This window comes from Carassius gibelio, chromosome B3 (assembly GCF_023724105.1).
Source record: "Carassius gibelio isolate Cgi1373 ecotype wild population from Czech Republic chromosome B3, carGib1.2-hapl.c, whole genome shotgun sequence".
Classification (NCBI taxonomy): domain Eukaryota; kingdom Metazoa; phylum Chordata; class Actinopteri; order Cypriniformes; family Cyprinidae; genus Carassius; species Carassius gibelio.
Genome location: NC_068398.1, coordinates 52,479,977 through 52,502,340, shown reverse-complemented (window position 1 = coordinate 52,502,340; position 22,364 = coordinate 52,479,977). Strand labels below are relative to the sequence as shown.

Genomic DNA, 22,364 nt, shown 5'->3' with positions numbered 1-22,364 from the left:
ATGCCCAAATTCATTAAAATGTCTGGCCACTGGTGACTTAATATCATGATTGCGTATGTTACTTTTGTGTTCGTGTAACCGTAATCTTAATTCTCTTTTAGTTTTACCAACATAACAGCCCTCATGGGCATTTGAGTAAGTACACAACAAAAGACGAACGACAAGTAATTCTCCCTCAATCATCGCATTACAATTCACACAACTCCTACAAGGGAAATTCCCCAGATCAAGAGTTGTGAGCCAACTGGTAGGCGGAGCATAAGAATCAGCTTTAACCAATATATCCCTCAAACTATGGGAATAGCCATGGATGCTGGTAAAGCTAAAGCATCACCAGCTCCACCGGAAGGAGTGGAGTTTGTGTGTGTCTCGTGTCAGCACTGATTGTTTCATGTGGGCGTCTCCGTTAATTGTTCATCTACACCAGCTGTTACTCATTACCTGATCCCTGCTTATTGCCCTGTCTTTCGTCTTGTGTTTGTCAGAGCGATGTTTGCAGTTCCCCGTGTTATGCCTGGTCTTACTTTCCTGTTCTCTGTGTTCTTTTCTTCGTTGGATCGTCTGTGTCTCTGGAATCCCATCCACTCCTCACCTCCCGCGGATTATATCTCTCACCCCCACGGCTCGCTCAACTCAGTTCCTGTGTAACGCTCTACTGCTACATCTCCTCACTGCCACTTACTGGATCACCATCGGACATTGTTACTTCCCGGATTGCCATCAGACTTTGTCCTTCACCATCTGTTATCCTGTTTTAGGTTCCTCATTTGTCTGACTGTGTTTATTAAATATTCTAATTACTTGCACTTGCTTCCTCACCTTCTTTCGCTGTTACAGAATGCTTTGACCAATCATGGAAGCAGCAAGTTCCACATCACTCTCTGAGTTTATCCACCACAGCGTCACCCGTATGGATCAGCAGCAGGAGAGCATCGTCAACACTGGAAGCGTTGTCCAAGCACTGGTAACACAGGTGTCCGCACTCACCCAGCAGATCCAACAGCTGACCACTCCCTCTAAGCCACACGCACCGTCTGTTTGGTGAGCCCAACTACTGCAGAACATTTTTGACTAAGTGTTCCATGCATTTTTTTTTGAGACTGAGGAGTCCAAGGTGGCGTTCGTTCTGACTCTACTCTCCAGGAGGGCTGCCCTGTGGGGAACGGCGGTGTGGGAGAACAGAGACCAATGCTGCGCCTCGTTCCACTCCCCCTTTTTGAGGAGATGAGGAGAGTTTTTGACCGGGCCGTGGCCGGCAAGGAGGCCCGAGAGCTCGTGGACCTCAAGCAGGGGAATCACTTCGTGGCGGACTATTACATCCAGTTCCACACCTTGGCGACTGCGTCCAAGTGGAACAAGGAGGCGCAGTGGGATATGTTTCTGCATGGGCTGGCTGACCGTACTCACAAGGAGATTTACCTTCTTGAGTTGCCAACCAGCCTCAACGGGCTCATCAACTTGGCGCTTAGCATGGATGCTCGTATCCATCAACTGGGGGCGCACGTCTGTCCTACATGTCTCCCCGGCAACTTTCTAGAGTGGTAACTCGTGCAGGGAGAAAACAGCCGGTCCCGTCGTCGATCACGAACCCATGCAGGTGGGTAGAGCTCGACTGACCCGGGAGGAGAGTGAGAGGCGGAGGTCCCGAGGACATTGTATATACTGCGGTGACTCTGGACATCTTCTACACTCCTATCTGACAAGAGGAGCCAGCCCGGTAGTAAACTCAAGGCTACTATCGGTAGGTATCTTGGCCGGGAAGTCCTCAACATCATCCACTCTCCTTTCAGTGAAACTGAGAAGGGCCAACAACACCCACACCTGTCACACCCTTCTGGACTCTGGACTAGAAGGTAACTTCATGTAAACCACCCTTGCACAACACCTGAGACTCCCCATCACTCCCCTTTCACACCAGATCACCATCAGTGCACTCAATGGCCATGAACTGTCCTACATCACCCACACCACTGGACCTATAACTCTCCTCACCTCCGGCACCCACACAGAGACCCTTCCCTTCCTCCTCATGGACTCCCCTGTGGCACCCATTGTCTTAGATCACCCCTGGCTAGTGATACACAACCCACGAGTGGATTGGGATTCCAACACTATCACCTCGTGGAGTGAATGTTGTCATGAGTCTTGTCTGGTTTCTACTTGTCCTGCTGTGTCTGTTCCTGTTTTTCAGGAGGAGGCAACGGTTTTGTCAAACGTGCCAGTGGAGTATCTGGACCTGAGGCAAGTGTTCAGTAATCCCGTGCTGCTTCTCTCCCTCCGCATCGTCCCTATGACTGTGCCATAGAGTTAGTTCCAGGTAAGTCCCCGCCTAAAAGCAAGCTTTACTTTCCTTTCATTCCAGAGAGGGAGGCCATCAGAGGTGGGAGCAGGTGCAGTTCTTTCCCAACGTGCTGCCTCAGATGACAAGATGCATCTGTGCGCGTTCTCTTCCCACCATTTATCTCCTGCCGAACGTAATTATGACATTGGTAACAGAGAGTTGTTGGCCATCAAAATAGCATTGGAGGAGTGGTGTCGTTGTTTGGAGGGGTCGGGGTTACCTTTCATCGTCTGGACCGATCACAAGAACTTAGAATATATTACAACTGCCAAAAGACTCAACTCCAGGCAGGCTCAGTGGGCACTTTTTTTCGGTCGTTTTGATCTTTCTGTAACTTACCGCCCGGGTTACAGGTATTTTACCTGAGAGTATAGTCATCTCATCACCCATATGGGAGGTCAAATTGGAGGTCAAGACGGCCTTAGAAGGAGTAACGCCTCCGGCTGGGTGCCCACCCAATCGGTTGTTCATTCTAAAGGGGTTACAGTCCGATGTTATTCAGTGGGGTCACTGCTCCAATGTCGCTTGTCATCCAGGGATAAGCCACACCAAGTGCTTAGTACAGCAAATATTCTGGTGGCCACTAATGGCTCGCGGACATTCACGATTTTATTTTGGCCTGCTCAGTTTGCGACAGTGGTAAGACGTTTAACCAACCTCCGGATGGGCTTCTTCAACTGCTGTCTGTCCCTTCAAGACCCTGGTCCCACAACGCTCTAGATTTTGTTACCGCCCTCCCACCCTCTAATGGCATTACAGTCAGTTTGACCGTAGTGGACCGATTCTTGAAGGCAGCACATTTCATTCCCTTGCACAAATTACCCTCAGCGGAGACAGCGGTTACTGTAATTGAGCACATATTTAGGTTACATGGCCTCCCAGTAGACGTGGTTTCTGAAAGGGGATGCAAATTTGTGTCCAAATTTTGGAAAGAGTTTTGTAAATTATTGGGAGCAATGTAAAATTTTTGCGATTTTAAATTATCATCTGCAGAGCAACAGTCAGTCTGAGCAGGCCAACCAAGATTTAGAGAGAACGTTGCGATGTTTAGTCTCCAAGAATCCTTCTTCCTGGAGTCAACAACTCTCTATAGTTGACAGTGTCAGCCACGGGCCTCTCCACATTTGAGTGTAGCATGGGTTACCAGCCACCTATTTCTCCTAGTCTGGAGTCTTTGTCCGATCGCCACCGGTCTAAGCCTCCCGTATACATCGTGGGTCAAAAAGTATGGCTTTCTACCAACAACATTCCACTCTGTTCCGTTTCTAATAAGTTAGCTCCCAAATTTATTAGCGTATTTATATATTAGTCCGGTGACAGTCCGCAGCAAACTACCTCAGGCATACAGGAGGATTCATCCCGCCAGTCAATAGTATTCTGGACCCGAGACGGAGGGGACGGGGATTCCAGTACTTGGTCTACTGGGAGGGTTACAGTCCGGAGGAGAGGAGTTGGGTACCTGCAAGGGACATACTGGATCACTCCCTGATTGATGATTACAATAGACATGTAGGGTCATCTGGGAATGCCAGGAAGCATTCATAGAGGGGAGGGTACTGTCACGGTTGGTAAACCGTGGCCTCGGGATTTGCACTTTGTCGGTGGAGTTTGTGTGTGTTTCGCGTCAGCACTGATTGTTTCATGTGGGCATCTCCGTTAATTGTTCATCTACACCAGCTGTTACTCATTACCCAATCCCTACTTATTGCCTTGTCTTTCATCTTGTGTTTGTCAGAGCGTTGTTTGCAGTTCCCCGTGTTATGCCTGGTCTTTCTTTCCTGTTCTCTGTGTGTTTCTCTTTGTTGGATCATCCTCACCACTCACGGATTATAACTCTCACCCCCATGGCTCGCTCATCTCAGTTCCTGTGTCACACTCTCCTGCTGCATCTCCTCACCGCTATTTCCTGGATCACCATCGGACATTGTTACTTCCCAGATGGCCTTCAGACTTCACCCACCTGTTATCCTGTTTTATGTTACTCGTCTGTCTGTGTTTATTAAATATACTAATTGCTTGCACTTGCTTACTCGCCTTCTTTTGCCGTTACAACCCTAAAGAAATTGTACTGGCATTGAAGTCGATGCAAGTGGCGACCACTGTGATGTCTGAAGAAAGAATCCTATTCTCGTAGCATCGCTGCTCACACAGATGTTGTATGACACACAGGGCAACACTGGTGACAACACTGATCAGAGACATCAAACAAACAATCAGTCAAATTTAAAAAAAAATGCTAGTGTAGCAGAGAAGAACACCCTGTACACAGCATCAATCCTGGACCCCTGCTTTAAAACTGACATTCCTGACCCCAGAGAAGAAACAGGAAACCTTTGCCAGAGTGGTTGATGAGACTATAACCCTTCAGGTAATCAAACATTTAACAGGATAATAATTATTTGAAGGACTTAGACATTTAAAGGTTGTAGCACTTTTGCTAATATCCACCTGCAAAAGCTGCAGTAACCCCTTTAAGTAATGTTACATTTTGGCACTGCCGAAGGATTATGCCAATGGAAGAATAAGAAGAGAAAAAGTCTTCAGGGACCATGATGATCTCCTGCCCCATGATGATGAGTGGCTAATAAGCCGATTTAGGTTCCCTAGAGCTGTACTCTTGGATCTATGTGCTGAATTGGGTTCCAGTACTAGAGAGGGCCACACGTTGGAACAATGCCATCCCTGTCCAAATACAGGTCCTCAAATAAAACCGCGGTATGCAGCAATGTCCAGTTTCCCAAATGTAATTGGTGCAATTGACTGCACCCATATTGCTATGAGAGCTCCATATGAAAACAATTGTGTTTATGTTATCAGAAAGCATGTGCATATTTGACTCTAAAATGACCCTCACAAACTTTGTGGCATGCTGGCCTGGCTCAGCACATAATTCCTTTATTCTGACACATAGCAATGTAGGGAACCGAATACAGACAGGGGCAGGACGTGATGGCTGGCTTCTTGGTGAGTTTAACAATGCATAAATTGTGGCCAATTGTCCTGATATAGCCTATAACATATTATGTTATAACCCTGCAGATGACAGTGGCTACCCCCTGAGATGCTGGCTCCTCACCCCATTTTTAAATCCGCACAGGAGATGCGCTACAATGAGGTCCAAGCTCTTGCATGTGTCACGGGTGACAAAAAAACGCTCAACGAGCGGAACCTTCATGACGAGTCACAAGTCACGATTTGTGTGCGACACATTCCACTCCGGTTCCAGGTGTGGCAGAGACATCGTTCCGGCCTGATTAGCGCTAATGCACCGCAGGTGCGAGAGAGAGAGGAGCGGCGTTCACATAGGCTTCCTGCTTTACAAGCCAAAGTAAAAAGGGCTATTCAAAGAAGTTTTGGGGAGTTGTGTTTTTATTTTGGAGCAGAGTGGGGCACAAGCTTGCTCGGGGAAGTTATGGGGGTGTGCAGGTTTCCTGTGAAAGTCTCCGGGAGAAAAGGTTCCCTATTGAAGATGTCTGCATTAGGAGTGTACTGGGCTGTGGTGAAGCCTCGTTGGGGTGAAGGCCGCCCATTGAAGTCTGCTGGAACAGAGTTCACTTGTGGGAATTTGCTGGACTGATTTATCGATTGGATCTGCGCTGGGAAGGGAGAGAGAAAGAAAAGTGAATTGATTTAATCTTACAAACATTCGAAAAGCTTGAAGAGGATACAGTGAATGTAAATCTGACTGTTGGGGAAGCTATGTGTTTCAGAGTGTGCTGAAGAGGAATTGAGGATTGAAGATCCCCCACGGGAGTGTAACGAATGGATTGAGGCCTCTGATCAGCCTTACCGTGTGAGTGAATTGCAGTGTTTTTGCCTTATTGTTACACATTGATTCATTGCTGTGGATTTGTGGTGAACACGAGTGTGGTTTGCTTTTCCTGAGAAGTGGTCCCAACCCCTGCTTACACGTTTGTGAAAAGTTATGATACCTACTCACAGCGGAACCCCAGAGTGATACAGCTGAGCTGGAAGGAACATATTGCTGTGGAGAAAATCCCTTACCTGTCTACTCACCGTCTGAGTCTTGGAAGTATGTAGCATCACTGGTGAAGTAAGCTTTTAAGCCACTGTCTCACTCACATGTACCGACACCAGTATTATGTACTGAGAAGACTTCTTACCTCCCTACTTACCGTCGGAGCTTTGAAGTATGCAGTATTGCTGGTGAGCCCTAGGAAGGAATATAATGCTGTGGGAAAATTCTTGTCTTCTTACTTACCTTTTGAGTATGGAAGTATGCAGCATTGCTGAGGAAGCAAGCTTTTAAATCACTCTTTCTCTAATGTGCCCTGACGAAGGTATTCTGTACTGCGAAGAATCCTGACCTGTCTATTCACCGTCGGAGTCCTGAAGAATGCAGCATTGCTGGTGAAGTAAGCTTTTAAACCACTGTCCCATTACTGTGTATCGACCCAAGTATCCTTGACTGAGAGGCATCCTTACCTGTATACTTACTGCCCGAGTCCTGAAGAGAGCCGCCCCATGGGTGAAGTCGCCGCCAGGGCGAAACTGTGACGTACGATCAGTACCTATCCGTAGCTGAAGAAGACCTACAGGACACTGAAAGTCTATCACGCTTGGGCTCATTGATATATCGTGTTCAATAAAGATTGCTATTCCTTTGAAATTACCTCTTGTCTGCATCTTCCATCTGTTGCGGACCTGTGGTGTCGGCTCCTCACGGTGGGGTCTGAGTTGGGGTGTGGCCGGTCATCCGAGAGTCCACCCCGGTGACACATGCACAGTTGTGGAGTGTGCCATTGGCCTCAAATGCAGATGGCTTGCTCTGGATGCCTCAGGTGGCAGACTTCTATACCACTATACAATACATTTATTGTAATTCTACAGATGTACAAAGCTTTACACACACACACACGTCATGTCAGCATGTCAGTTAGAAGTGTAGAAATATAAGCTTTAGCGCAACCATAAGTGTACATAATTAACAATAAATACAGATAACACAAATTAAATATGTTGTTAAAGGGTTATGAAGATGTACTTCACCTTCAGATCGGACCACTTTTTCTTTATTTCTGCAACTGTCCGTTCTGTCTCACTGATGCAGTTGACAGCAGCAGCAACACCTTGCCACTCGCATTGCTTCTTTTTATTAGTGATCCACTGCTCTGGTCACCAAATAATGTTGTTTTCCGGGCCTCCACCTCCCCTACAAGTGTGTGTATCTCAGTGTATGAGAAATTACGTTATTTTGCTCTTTTCTCACCTGTCGCCATTATGCAGCGTAACAAACGCACAAGTGAATGCAAGGCTCATTAATATTCAGATTAGCATTCATGAAGTGCTTTGTATTGAATATTTATGGTTAAAAATGGGCATGTACAGGGCGGGGTATGAGTCTGATTATCGTATGCATACTTGCAGATAATTGGCGATTTATAAATGGGAACATTGTCAGGCTCAACATTTAAACTCTGTTCTATGACTAAATGATAGTAAACAACGGCTTAAGAATTAAATAATAGTTTTGCAAAACATTAATATTTTATGATGTCCGAAATGCCATGTGCTGCTAAGTATGGAGTTAGAGCTACTGTTAGCCAAAAACTTCAACCCTGTCACATTTTTTATTATAACAGGGTTGAATGTTTGACACTTCTTAGTAAATTACTCAATTGTAGACTTGTTGTATTGGGATGTGAACTGTCAGAAATAATCGAGTATGGTATTTTAAGTTCAATTTTTTCAGACATCCCAATGGCTAAAACAGCAGCAGAGAGGCAAACAGTATAGAGCAAGAAGGGATACAGATGCAGAGAGAAGGGAAAATTATCTCAGGAGTGAGTGTGGAAGGTGGAAAAGGGACAAAGAGGCAGGGAAAAAGAAAAAAAATAAGCAATCTGGGTGACAGAGCTAAATGACATAAGGGAAAAATGTGGATTTAATAATAATAATAATAATAATAATAATTGTTTATTTATGTTTATTTATTATTTGTTCTTTGACAATGGTGAAACTGTTGAGCAGGCACTTGAGAGGATGCCATGAAACCTCCCAGCGGTCCCAGCAACCATGCAGATACATCAGTGAAAGTGAAAGTGAAGTGACATTCAGCCAAGTATGGTGACCCATACTCAGAATTTGTGCTCTGCATTTAACCCATCCGAAATGCACACACACAGATCAGTGAACACACACACACACACACACACACACACTGTGAACACACACCCGGAGCAGTGGGCAGCCATTTATGCTGCGGCGCCCGGGGAGCAAGGTGGTAACTCTTGCTCCAGGAGAGATACTGTCTCGTGATGTCAGCTGTCTGTGCTCAACCCAGAAGCAGTTACAATGCGAGGGTTGGAACACAAATCATTTCAGCTTTGTTAAGAAGGTGCCAGATGCTGTGTCACAGAGGCAAACACGAATCCATTGGGAAGACCCAGAGGTGCTTGGGCAGTGGTGTGTCCTCACATATGATAAAGATTTGATCCAGAAATAATACTTGTGATGGATGAAACGCATGTGCAAGTGAAATACATGCACCGTGTCGGGCCAGACCACTTGCCTTTCTTTTATGAAGTCAATTCATAAATTCTTTGAAAACCTCATACAGTGTTTATTTTATGCATGAAAATCACATAAATGGCCTTTGGTTTATGAGGACACTGAGATGTTCTCAAAAACCCAAGTGTTTTCATAATGTTGGGGAGGTTAATTTTGCACAATAATGCACGTAACCAGTCGATTATTTAATTTTTTTATAATATGTCCCTTATAAAGTTTTTGTTTTATTGACAAGCCTAATATAAATTAAAAATTGTTTTTCTGTGACACTGGAAAATACATCAAACAAAAATGTCGTTTTTGAAAGAGAATAAAAGGAAAAGGTTCCTAACTTTTTGTGCCTGAACGTTAATATTTAGCCTTCAATCTCACACAATTACTCATGATTTGTTTAAACATATATTTCAAAAAGAATAAAACTCTGAATACATACGTTTCATTATCTGTTAAATTGAACGGGACTTTTATTTTGGCTTGATGTTGTGACGTCATAAGTCTGCGCCGCGCTCCTGCTTCTGTATTTCAGATCAGCGAAGGTTTGTGATTTTAAACGTTTAAAATAATGACATATAAGCTGTTATAGATTTACAGACAATGTAAAGTTACTATTAATGAATGCAGCTCTGCTCTATCGTGTCAGTAAAGCTCAGATGAATGAGTGCAAGACTCAGTTTATAATAAACACCAGTTCAGACGCTGACAACAAACGATGGAGAAACTATTCGAGTGACTTTATTGAAATGATTCAGTTATTCGCGATGTCAAGAAAAAGTGTTAAATTCAACGATAACAACAAACACAAATGTGGTGTAATGACAACTTCTACGAACCAATTATTAAATTTAACATAAATTAATAAATAGGCTGCCAAATATAAAAGACAATTATGAAGTGTCTGTGATTTCTTAATTCTTGTATTAATCTGTTAAGTTAGTATTGCTGTTTCTTGGCTTAAGGTGAATAACTCTCTCTCTTTTACAAGTGATTGACTGAAACTGTTCAGTTGAGAGTTAGTTTGGGTTTATTATTCTTTCTGTTAATTATTCTCATCTTAAACAGATTGTCCACACACAGAGAAACAAACACTGGTGAAACAGCTGAGATTCATGACACACGGTTATAAAGATGGCCTTTATTAAAGAGGAGACTGAAGAAGTGAAGATTGAAGAAACATTGAGTCTGAAACAAGAAGATACTGAGGAACAAACAGGTTTGATTTCATTCTCAAAGTTGAACACCTTTTGATCCTTGACCTGTTAGCCAGCAACCCCCCCATTTTGGGATTCACAGCTGAAAGTGCCCTACTTAACTTAAAATTGTAACAGTTCCTTACTTTAACACACACAAATTTGGTGTCTATGGAAAGAAGATCCTTTGGGCTGTACGTTTTATCTAGAGTTTACCACAGTTAATAATTTTTAAAAATATGGGAAATTATAGACACTGAAGTGCCTTGAGTTTTTTTTTAAATTTGATATAAAAATACATGAAATCAGTCCTGGAGCAATCTAGAAAAGTAATGGGTTGAAAGTCACATGTCTCATGAGTTTCTACTTCAAATGTGTAGGAGATACAATGAAAAATGAGATTCCTGCAATCAATTTTCTGAGCTATGTCTAGCCCCCCCCCCCCCCCCCCCCAATATAAGAAAAAAATATTTACCAACTGTATTGAAGGCTTCAACTTTTTTAGTCAATTATAAAACACTAGACACAGATATTTAGAAATCATAAGTGATTTATTTGAGCACTAAAAAAATACAGTTATAAAAATGTGAATAAGAAAAATAAAAAAGATTTAACTTTGTATGGCAATTACATAACATCCTGGTATTGCTAAAAATGCAGCATTTACAATGAATTACAATGAAAATACGTGCTAATGGCCAGTTATAGAGATGGTAATAATACAAATGCGCCATAAAGTCACTAAATCACAGTCTATTAAAATAGATGGAGTTCACATCGATAGCCATGATTACACCGTAATAGCGAGCTGATTTGCGCATAAACAGATGGTAATCATGCAGATACATTCACATTCAACATAATACACGGCCACACATATATACATTTTTTTTTTTTGAAAAATAAAATAAAGAAAAAGGTGATCGCTAAGTTCTGCCTCCACAGGTGCGTCAGAGTGCGCCACAAGCCGTCACGAGAGAGCGCCAGAATTTAAGATAAACAATCTTCCACCTATATTTAACTTTTTTTTTTTTTGGTGGACCATCTCATTCTGTTTGTGACACCGTACTCTACAAAACCATGCCATTTTTTTTACTACCAAGATGCATTCTCTGAGCTTGAGTTATTCCTTAACGGACACAAACAATTCTGTCCCTGAAGAACTGAAATGTAAACAAAGGAATAATCATCCATATTGCTTCATTGGACTAAACGTGCTCCATGAGATGTTGTTCAGTGGACCCTTACCTTCCTAACTAAACCAAGATTTACAGCTGTGGATGTGTTTATGACGAATCTGGTATATACTGCATTTTCATTCTTCATGTTTTGATGTGTACTGCTTATACAAATCTAGCAAATACATTCTTTAAGTTAAGAAGCTTTCCATTGAAAAACAGCGATTTGGAGTTATTTGAGTCAAAGATGTGTTCGTCATAGTGTGGGCCCCATCACCCTCCAAACCTGATTACTCCATCAAGAGGTGATCCACCTGCTGGTTCAGGAGGAATCCACCGTTGACGTCATCCTAGGGTGCCCGTGGTTGGAGCAGCATATTCAAGTCATCTTGTGGAAGACTGGTGAAGTCCTGAAGTGGGGCGACTCCTGTTTCCAGGGCTGCATCACTGGTTATCCTATCCCAGCCAAACTATCCCCAGCATCTCTTCCTTTATGTACCACCTCCATTGAGAGCCCGGTGGACAACCAATCCATCTCCATTCCAACCTGTTACACCCCCTTCAGTGACGTATTCTGCCCCAAACGGGCCTCCAAGCTGCCTCCACATCGGCCGTGGGACTGTGCCATCGATCTGCTTCCATTGGACTGTGCCAATCTCTGTCATGGACTCCATCTGCCACAGATGCTTTCAACTCCCTCAAGAGGGCCTTTACGACCGCTCCACTACTGGTACATCCTGACCCCAATCGACCCTTCGTCATAGAAGTCGATGCCTCTACCACTGGAGTGGGAGCGGTCCTGTCACAGAGACAAGGAAATCCCAGTCGCCTCCACCCATGTGCCGCCTTCTCTCGGAAGCTCAACCTGGCGGAGGTGAATTACGACATCGGCAACCGTGAGCTGCTGGCCATTAAGTTAACCGTGGAGGAATGGAGTCATTGGCTGGAGGGAGCCAAACACCCTTTTCTAGTCCTCACAGACCACAAGAACCTTGAATATTTGCGGATCGCCAAAAGGCTGAATCCGAGACAGGCCTGCTAGGCGCTATTCTTCACCCGCTTCCACTTTTCCATCTCATATTGCCCAGGGGCCAAGAACGTGAAAGCTGACGTCCTGTCTCGGTGTCACGGCCCCGAAGAAAACCTAGAAGAGCCTGAAACTACACTTCCTGAGAAAATCATCGTCAGCCCCATTACCTGGTTTGCAGAGGCCCTTCCTTCCTCCAATCCCGCTACCATCATCCCGCCAGGTTGCCCACCGGGACACCAATACACCCCCAGGACAAGGCGCACTCCACTCATTCACTCCGCTCACACATCTCTTGGCACTGGTCACACAGGGGTCAATGAAACCCTCTCATTGCTAAGAGAACGCTTCTGGTGGCCCAACATGGCTTCTGACGTCAGAAGGTACGTGAACTGATGTACAGACTGCGCCATCTCCAAGAGTCCACGCCATCTACCATCAGGCAAGCTCCACCCTCTGCCCATCCCTAATTGCCCATGGTCACACCTAGGGGTGGACTTTATCACTGAACTTCCTCTTTCCGACAATAATACCTGCATCCTAGTCATTGTTGACCGATTTTCTAAATCATGTCGTCTTCTCCCTCTGAAAAGGTCTGCCCACTGCCATGAAAACGGCCGAGATAATGTTCAACCATGTCTTCAGATATTTCGACATTCCAGAAGATATCGTCTCCGATAGAGGTCCCCAGTTCATCTCCCGGGTATGGAAAGCATTTCACTCACTCCTAGGTGTGGCCATCAGTCTGTCCTCCAGAGAGCGAGGGGGTCTGGGACGCAGCTCACCACCAACTGCAATGGGCCTTACGTAGGCGGATGACAGCCAACCTTCGCCGATCTGAGGCCCAGGAATACCAACCTGGTCAGAAGGTCTGGCTGTCCACCCGGGACATCCACCTGCGCCTACCCTGCCACAAGCTGAGTCCCAGATTCATTGGCCCATTCACCATCTTAGAGCAGATCAATCCGGTCACTTTCAAACTCAAACTACCACCTCAGTACCGAATTCACCCCACTTTCCATGTGTCACTCCTCAAGCCTTACCATCCCTCTGTTTCTCCCTCCACTGAACCTGGCGCAGCCGAAGACCCCCTCCACTCCTCCTTGAAGATGGTGCTGCCTACGAAATTCCAGACTTCCTAGACTCCCGGCGGCGTGGTGGACAACTTGAGTACCTAGTGGACTGGGAAGGATGTGGATCGAGAGGAACGCTCATGGGTCCCACGCAACGAAATCCTGGATCCGAACCTACTGAACACCTACCACTCCAATCAACCCTGGCTGGCTCCTAGAGGAAGAGAACGTCCACTACGTCGTCGGGATCCTCGGCCATCAGAAGCGGGCCATGGGGAGGGGGGTACTGTTACAGACACGCCAGGCTCCACCTCCTACCAATCACAGCGCACTCCCTCACCTGAATTAATAATCACTCCCACCTGATCCTCATCCACCTGCAATCACCTCAGCACTACAAATACCACATACACGCACTCAGTCAGCATCTGGTCTCATTCGCGACAAGGTCTTACCTGTATGCTAATTCTAAGGACTAACTCTATCTCTACTTACCTCTCTCCAGCGATCTCCAGAAGCTCCCAGTCTTCATCGTGCGTGTGTGTGGTACACCTTCTTCCTTCAGCGTCAAAACCCCTCCTCTATGGATCCATTCTTCACTGCCTCAGCACCATCACTTCACCCAGCACTTCTCGCTGTGCCTCAATAAACTGTTTCTGTTACTTACAGCCTCCTGTCCTGGTATTCCGTAACATATATTAGCGTAGCACACAATCTTTTGGATCTAATGTAATTATTTCCCACATCCAAGTTCCAGGTTATAATATGCAAAAGTCTAAGCATTAATCTCCTAGTTTTACAATAAGTAGTGAAACCCACCCAAAATAAAGTTTTAAACATCTAAAAATGTTAAATTTTTCAAAATGGCTGCCAAACAGTGTGCACACTTGGAGACCCATATATGTGCAATGATCAGATTGACTTAAAATTAAAGGAGGTATATAGTAACAAAACAATAAGTTAGGATATCAAGTAAGATAATCATTTTGTCTTTTTATGATTTGATCTTACAAATGGAAGCGTGCTCAATGGGTACGTGAACTTAATATATACATTTACCATATACATAAGCTATTTTATAACAGATCCTACAGTACAACTTACTGAAATGTCTAGTGTAATCACTCATTCTGTGGCAAATACCAGAAAACGTATAACTTGTGAACATTTCAATTAAAAACAGTAGCCAGTAATATTAATTTCTCTCTTGTTGTTCAGTTGTGGTCCAATTAGGATCTGATCAGTGTAGAAATTGCACTGCCCCTCTTCCATTGATTGGATGGCCGGGTAAAAAGTGACAATGACAAGCGCTGTGTTTTAATCAAAGCAGTTTTTCAAATCTCAGCTAAAAAACAAATGACCGAAAAATTATTTCTGCTCGGCCTTTCATGAAATATGCCCAATAACTTTATTTATGGTGCACTTTCAGCTATACAACTTGACAGATGGCTTACATTCACATATACAGTTGAGGCCAAAATTATCAGCCCCCCTTATGAAATTAGACAAAACTCTTGATTTCTCCATGGAAATGACCATTAACATCAAGTGTTTTATAAGCCCCTTTCACACTGCCATTCCGGCAAATACAGGGGTAAAGTGTTCCTGTAATTGTTCCCTGGTCGCTAGATTTGGCACTTTCACACTGCCAGTGATGACCCGGTATATGTGCGTGCTTTCACACACAACCCTTGAAGATCCCGTAACGACACGTGACATCAGCGCGTGACGTGTAATGTACGAGTCGACAACGCTTGGCACGTTATACTTTAACTGAAGCAAGCAAACGATCGCTGAGTCAGCGCGGAAAGTGAGGAACTAACTGATCTCTGCTTCATTACAGTTTGCACATATGTTTTCGTCGCAAATGTTTATCTTCCTTCAAAACAGCCGGTAAAAGAGTCGCGCGATAACGGGCGTCATCACTTCGATATGGAATTAGATCTGGCTTTGTTCACACAGCGCTCGTTCCGGATCGATTACCGCAATGTTACTATGTCCCCGACCCGGGTTCGATTCGGTAATCAATTCCGGGACGTTGTTGCTTTCACACAGAAGGCGACCAGGCAATGTTACGGGAATATTGCGGGTCCGACGTGCAGTGTGAAAGGGTCAATAGTGTGTTTCCAAAATAACAAAGACAAAATGTCCACTAAGTTAAATTAGGATATTTAATTGAAATAGTGAGTTGAAACAAGAAAGGGCAAAAATGAAACGTCCAAAATGCCCCCTGGTCATTAATAGTCAATAGTGTACCCTTTCTGAGCCACAACTGACAACAACCTCTTGAAGTAGTTATTTACTAGGTTGGAAAAAGTCTCCTTAGGGATATTAGCCAATTCTTCCATTGGTTTCCAAGCATGGACATTCACTTTGATCATTCGCCATAGATGCTCAGTGGGATTGAGGTCTGTGCGGGCTACTCCAGAACCCTGGTTTTGATATCTTTTAGGAACTGTTCGACCAATTTCCATGTATTCTTTGGGTCATTGTCTTGTTGGAAGTCCCAGTGACGACCTAAGGCTAGACTATGAGCAGATTTCTACATATTATTCCTCAAAATGTCAAAATAATTTTCTTTTTTCATGAGGCCATGGACCCGAACAAGGCTCCCTGTGCCCGAGCCTGCAAAACAGCCCCACAGAGTGATGCTCCCACCACAATATTTAACTGTGGGAACTGTGTTCTTAGGGTTGAAGGCCTCACCCTTTCTTCGGAAACATAAGCAACATCCAAGTGCCCAGACAGTTCCAGTTTAGTCTGATCAGACCAAAGCACAGACTCCCAAAACTGATCTTTACCTTTCAAATGTGCATTGGAAAACCTCAGTCTGGCTGTGGTGTGCCACTGTTTGAGTAAAGGGGTTCTTCTGGGATGATGGCCCTGAAGCCCACCACGATTCAGACCCCTCACAACTGTGTTCCTTGAAGCATCAACTCCAGAATAGGCCAGGTCAACAACAGTCATCTTGGCAGATGTCTGGGTCATCTTGCAGACATGTCTGACTATTTTCCTCTCCAGACTTCTTAAAATCTTGTGCTTATGACCACGCCCATGTTTTTCTTACAGAATTTGTTTCCTTGTACTTGGTGATGTTGCAACGTACAGCGGCTCTAGACACTGTGAAATGCTTGGAAATGGCAGTATAGCCTTCCCCCTCATCATGAACCTAGACTATCTTCTTTCTGAGCTCAAGACTTATTTCCTTTGTCTTTGACATGGTGAGTTATAGTAGACTCTCTCAATAATGTGTTCGAGTGACCTGTTCCTTGGAGTCCTTTTATGATGATTGAATGCTAAGGTGATGTTAGGAAGCCAATTGACTGCGCAGGTGTGGTTTGAAAACTGAGATTAATTTAGGTGCGTTTCGAAAGCAAAAATTCACATGGGGGCTAATATTTTTGACCACCCCATTTTCACTATATTTGAAATAAAGTAAGCCTAAAATTGTATTTTATATTCCAAAATGTACCAATAACTACTAAATGGCACTGGTGAGTGTTTGAGTATATTCAGTTTTATCAATGCTGCAAACATTGGAAAGATCTTTAGGAAAATGTTACAAAATTCCTGGGCGGCTAATAATTTTGGCCTCAACTGTAGCTACATTACTTGCTTCATGGTCCAGCTCAGTGTGAACTATATAAGTACTTTTAATTTAATACCCAAGGGTCAACCATGCCATGTGTAAATACAGCCATAATTGCATCAATGTGCTTTGTGAACATATAAGGTGCTACTGCCAGGCAGAATGGAAGTTCTCAAAACTGGTACACTATGCTCCCAAAAGTTAACATGAGGAACGTCCTGTGGTCTTCTACAGTCTAAATGAGAAAGTAAGATTCCCTAACATCCACCACGACAAACCATGGTTTGGGTAGATGGTGGCTGGGCCAAAAAATGTTGACACCCAAACTTAACTTAAGGCCAGGACACACCAAGCCAACTTCAATGAATTAGCAGCAACGGAAGCAGACAGTGTTGTTGCCTTGTGTCGGCAGCAACTGAAATAAAAAGCTGTACTTGAACACAGCACTCAGAATACAGCCAACTGCAAACAAACACATGCTTCCTGTGCCTTTATGAGATGTAGCTCTCAGGAGCTTTTAAAAGTACTTATTCATCATTCAAAAGGAGAAACTGATATGCAAAGCAGCTTTTGCTAACAATTTTGAATATCATTTATGTTGATAACTTTAAGGGTTAAAAAATTATGTCATTACCCTTGTGTTGTTTAATATTCTTAAATATAAGAGATCCTTGTAACTTCGAATTATTGTGATTGAACCACTGTTGTCACATTTTCCTTGCTATGTTTCAGGACTTTTTGGAACATTTCAGTTGCATTGACAGTTAGACAGCTCCAGATTCCATCGGAAATATCTTAATTTATGTTCCAAATATGAATGAAGTAGTGATGGGAAGTTCGGATCATTTTACCGACTCGGACTTTTGAGTCTCGTTCAGCAAAATGAACGAATCTTTTTTTCGAGTCATTTCGTTCATTTTAGCAAAATGTTATTAAAATATTAAGTGCTACCTCCCCAACACATCTAGTACTTACGCAAACGTTGATCACACTACAAACAATACAAAAATAAAATGCTATGAGATAAAGAAAAAAATACTCATTCTTTACCTGGGTCTTCAGTCTGTGATTAGCTCATCTCACCTCTTATCTGACAAGAAGTCTTCGGGTTTAATTCATTCCTTAATCACGTGACAGCCCCATACGCAAAACTAACGCGGTCTTGAGCCGGAAAGAGAATTGATTAGTTCATCTCATGAGTCTTTCGGGTCGAGTTTGACTCGTTCCTTAATCACGTGACAGCCCCATACGCAAAACTAACGCGGTCTTGAGCCGGAAAGAGAATTGATTAGTTCATCTCATGAGTCTTTCGGGTCGAGTTTGACTCGTTCCTTAATCACGTGACAGCCCCATACGCGAAACCAATGCGGTCTCGAGCCGGAAAGAGAATTGATTAGTTCATCTCATGAGTCTTTCGGGTCTCGGGTCGAGTTTGACTCGTTCCTTAATCACGTGACAGCCCCATACGCAAAACTAACGCAGTCTTGAGCCGGAAAGAGAATTGATTAGTTCATCTCATGAGTCTTTCGGGTCGAGTTTGACTCGTTCCTTAATCACGTGACAGCCCCATGCGCTATTTCTGACATTTCTGTCACCGTGTTTTTGTTACTGTTTGTTGAGGATCTGTGGTTTGTTATTATTTTATAAATAAATAAAACCCTGTTATAAATAAAATTTTGATTAATTTGTCTTCTTGACTGTCTATCGGTAAATAAACACTAGGCTATATAATAATATAATAATCCAAGCTTACAATAAAAAAGTATTTATAGACTAGTTTGTTCATTTTTACTCCAATTTTGAGTTTGCTGGTATAATAATTGCTTTTCCTAGGCAGACTTGACATATTGGTGTAATATATGTATAAGAAGATGGCTCAAAAAAGGACATAATGACATACATTAAAAGCAAATAACATTTTGAATTTGAATTATTAATGTTAAAGACAAATGTTAAAGACATTAAGGTTATGATAACTTCAGCTTTAACAGTTTTAACCCAGCTCAGAGTGAGGAGTTTCAGATCCTGGTGCACTGCCAGTGCAGGGGCCATGTTTTGGGAAGACTTTGACGAGAGGGTAGCAAGCTTGAGGCCTTCTGCTACCTCTTCTAAGACCTCAGATGCTATGATGGCCAACCTTGCAGAGCCACTCTTACCCCGCACATCAGACCCTCTGGCCTGGTGGAGGAGATGTTCACCAGTATACACAAGCCTTTCTGAAGTCACAAAGACAAGACTTTGCATTGTGGCCACATCCGTGCCATCTGAATTTTTTTTTTTCTAAAACTGGGCAGATTATCTCAGATAGAAGAACTCACAGACTCAGCCCATCCAAGGTCAGGGAGCTTGTTTTTTTTTTTATAATGTAAACATGCCTTAAAGCAAGTCCTAAAAATATAGCCACAGTGTGTTATTTATTTTAAAGCTTATTTATTTTTATTTATTTAGAAAAAGACTAGCTTGTTGTGCAATATTTTTGTTGTTGTGATTTTAAAAGGTAATTTGTTATTGTTATAAGGCTCCATAGCTTTAGTATCTCTTAATTTTCATTTATTTTTTATTCAAATGGTTTAAAATTATTTTGGGAATAGCTTGTTGTGCAATATTAAGTTTTTCTTTTTTTTATATTGTACTTTTAAAGTTCATTTGTTAAGGTTATTAGACCCTGTGGCTTTATTATCTTTTAATTTTAATTTCATTTTTAATTATTTACATTTTTATTATTTTACTTTATTTTGGAATAGTTGTCCTCTTTGTTACAAAGCTTTTCTGTAATAAACAATAAACAACTATTCAAAAGTATGTACAGTGTTTTTAATGTTTATAAAATGTCATATGTTACAAAAGTATGGTTTACACAGACAATCTGATTTAATAACTGCATAACTGAACAAAAAAAAACAAACAGACAGAAAAAAGATCAACATTTTAAGCATAACCAACTCTTTATTTCCACATTCAGTGTTATGGAAAAGTACCACCATGACAGAAATTAAAAACAACAATTTGAAACCAGAAATGCATCACGTTACTGTAAGAGTAAATAATACTAATAATAAATAAGTACTACGCACCCATTTTGTAAGGAAAGTTGTAAATGAACTAATTACTCTAGCCAATGTTGTCACACAGTACAAAAGAACGAAAAACCCGAAGAACCGAAAGATGAACTATTCAATTATCTGCATTCTTTTACTGTCAGTGTCTATGGTTTTAGCGTATTGGTCTATCACGTGATTAAGGAACGACTCGACCCGAAGACTCATGAGATGAACTAATCAATTCTCTTTCCGGCTCATGCTGCATTGGGTTTAACGTATTGGGCTGTCACGTGATTGAGGAACGAGTCAAAAACCCGATAGACTCGAACTATGAACTAATCAATTCTCTTTCCGGCTCAAGACTGCATTGACTGACAGGTGAATTACTATTACTAGAACAGAACCCATAGAATAATGCGCATGCGCGACTGAACGAATCACTCCCCGAGACGACTCGTTCTTCCCGAGTCACATTAAAGATTCGTTCAAAATGAACGAATCGTTCAAGAACGACACATCACTAGAATGAAGGTTTTACACAGATGCTCACTAACAGCCTGACGTTGACCAATAGCTTGGTGTGTCCCGACCTTGTTTTGATGTCTGTTGTTTTTGTTATTACTAACTTAAATGTTTCTGTTTTAACCCTAGACCTGATGCCGCTGAAAGAGGAGTGTCAAGAATTTAATAAAAAGGAAGAACAAAATCTGTATGAAAATTTTGATTTCACAACTGGAGAAAAAACTTCTGGTTGCTCACTGACTGAAAAGACATCCACACAAAATGGAAGTCGATCCTGCATTCATTGTGGAAAGTTTTTCTCAAGCCATGCATACCTTGATGTCCATATGAGTATTCACAAAGGAGAGAAGCCTTTTACATGCAAACAGTGTGGAAGGAGTTTCACTGCCAAAGGAAGCCTTAACCGGCACATGATGATTCACACCGGAGAGAAGCAGTTCTCCTGCCAAGAATGTGGAAAAAGTTTCTCTAATAGGGGTCACCTTGAAGACCACATGAGTGTTCACAATGCAGAGAGAGCTTTCACCTGCTCTCAATGTGGAAAAGGTTTCAATCAAATAAACTTTCTTAAAAAACACATCATATATCACTGTGGAGAGAAGCCCTACATATGTCCACAGTGTGGAAAGAGTTTTAGACATAAAGCAACATTGAAAACCCATTTGAGAGTCCACACTGTAGAAAACCCATTTGTATGTTGTCAGTGTGGAAAGAGCTTCAGATATAAAGCAAGATTAAACAAACATTTGAGAGACCACACTGGAGAAAACATGTTCAAATGTGGTAAGTGTGGAAAGGGCTTCAGAGATAAAGCAACATTGGACACCCATTTGAGAGTCCACACTGGAGAAAACCCATTCGTATGCGATCAGTGTGGAAAGAGCTTCAGATGTAAAGTAAATCTTACAATGCACAAAAGAGTTCACATTGTTCACAAACCAGATGGACCTGAAATGTCAGTTGCAATCCCATCAGTAGCACACTGTTTTCTATTAAAAAAGTAATATACTGTAGAAAATGATGCATTCTGGCCATTATCTTCCATTTTCTGTGATGGTAAATTTACTGGTAATTAAAGGGAACCTATTATGCCCTTTTTTTTACTAGATGTAATATAACAGGCATCCCCAAAATGTGTCTGTGATTTCAGCTCAGAATACCCCATATATCATTTATTATATCACTGAGAATTACCATTTTTGAGTGGAAGCAAAAACATGCTATTTCTGTGCTTTTCTATGAAGCTTTTAAATGAGCTTCTCAGAATAAGGTTTTACCTTTACAGCTTATGTCTTGGATAGTCTACCAAAATAAAACGCATATTTGTTTTTGATTATCATGGGTCCATTCTTCATACCTCACTTAAAGGGTTAGTTCACCCAGATAGCAAAATTATGTAATTAATAATTTACCCTCATGTTATTCCAAACCCGTAAGACCTCTGTTTATCTTTGGAACACAGTTTAAGATATTTTAGATTTAGTCCGAGAGCCCTCAGTCCCTCCATTGAAGCTGTGTGTACGGTCTACTCTCCATGTCCAGAAAGATAAGAAAAACACCATCAAAGTAGTCCTTGTGACATCAGAGAGTCAGTTAGAACTTTTCGAAGCATCGAAAATACATTTTGGTCCAAAATTGGACAACATTTTTTTTGCTTGTAATAAGCAAAAAAATCTGCCAATGGAACAAGTGAAAATTATCTTGGTAAGATTTCTTGAAATAAGACATTAGCTTGTGATGCTCAAAAATAGTATTTTCCCCCTTAAAATTGGCATCGTTTTTTTGTTGTCATCCTGTTTGTTTCAAGTGTATTTAAACTAATTTTTAGTTCTATAATTGTTATACTGTTCTAGATTTAAGTCTACCACCTACTTG

At 42.4% G+C, this 22,364-nt stretch overlaps 1 protein-coding gene across 10 annotated transcripts in view; it reads left to right on the top strand.

Moving 5' to 3' along the window:
• LOC127951935 (gastrula zinc finger protein XlCGF8.2DB) overlaps nucleotides 1-21,825 on the top strand; it is a 176,300-nt gene extending 154,475 nt beyond the window's left edge. For 5 of the 10 annotated variants that reach the window (XM_052550092.1, XM_052550089.1, XM_052550090.1 and 2 more), the window contains exons 2-3: nucleotides 9,932-10,082; nucleotides 20,619-21,825. In XM_052550092.1, coding sequence (XP_052406052.1) covers nucleotides 9,998-10,082; nucleotides 20,619-21,493 — 960 coding nt within the window. In that variant the 5' untranslated portion in view covers nucleotides 9,932-9,997 and the 3' untranslated portion in view covers nucleotides 21,494-21,825. Of the gene's footprint in view, nucleotides 1-9,328; nucleotides 9,409-9,442; nucleotides 9,599-9,931; nucleotides 10,083-20,618 lie in introns of those variants that run through there. The other 5 variants (XM_052550095.1, XM_052550094.1, XM_052550093.1 and 2 more) reach the window with 3 other exon arrangements.
• The last annotated feature ends 539 nt before the right edge of the window (nucleotides 21,826-22,364 follow it).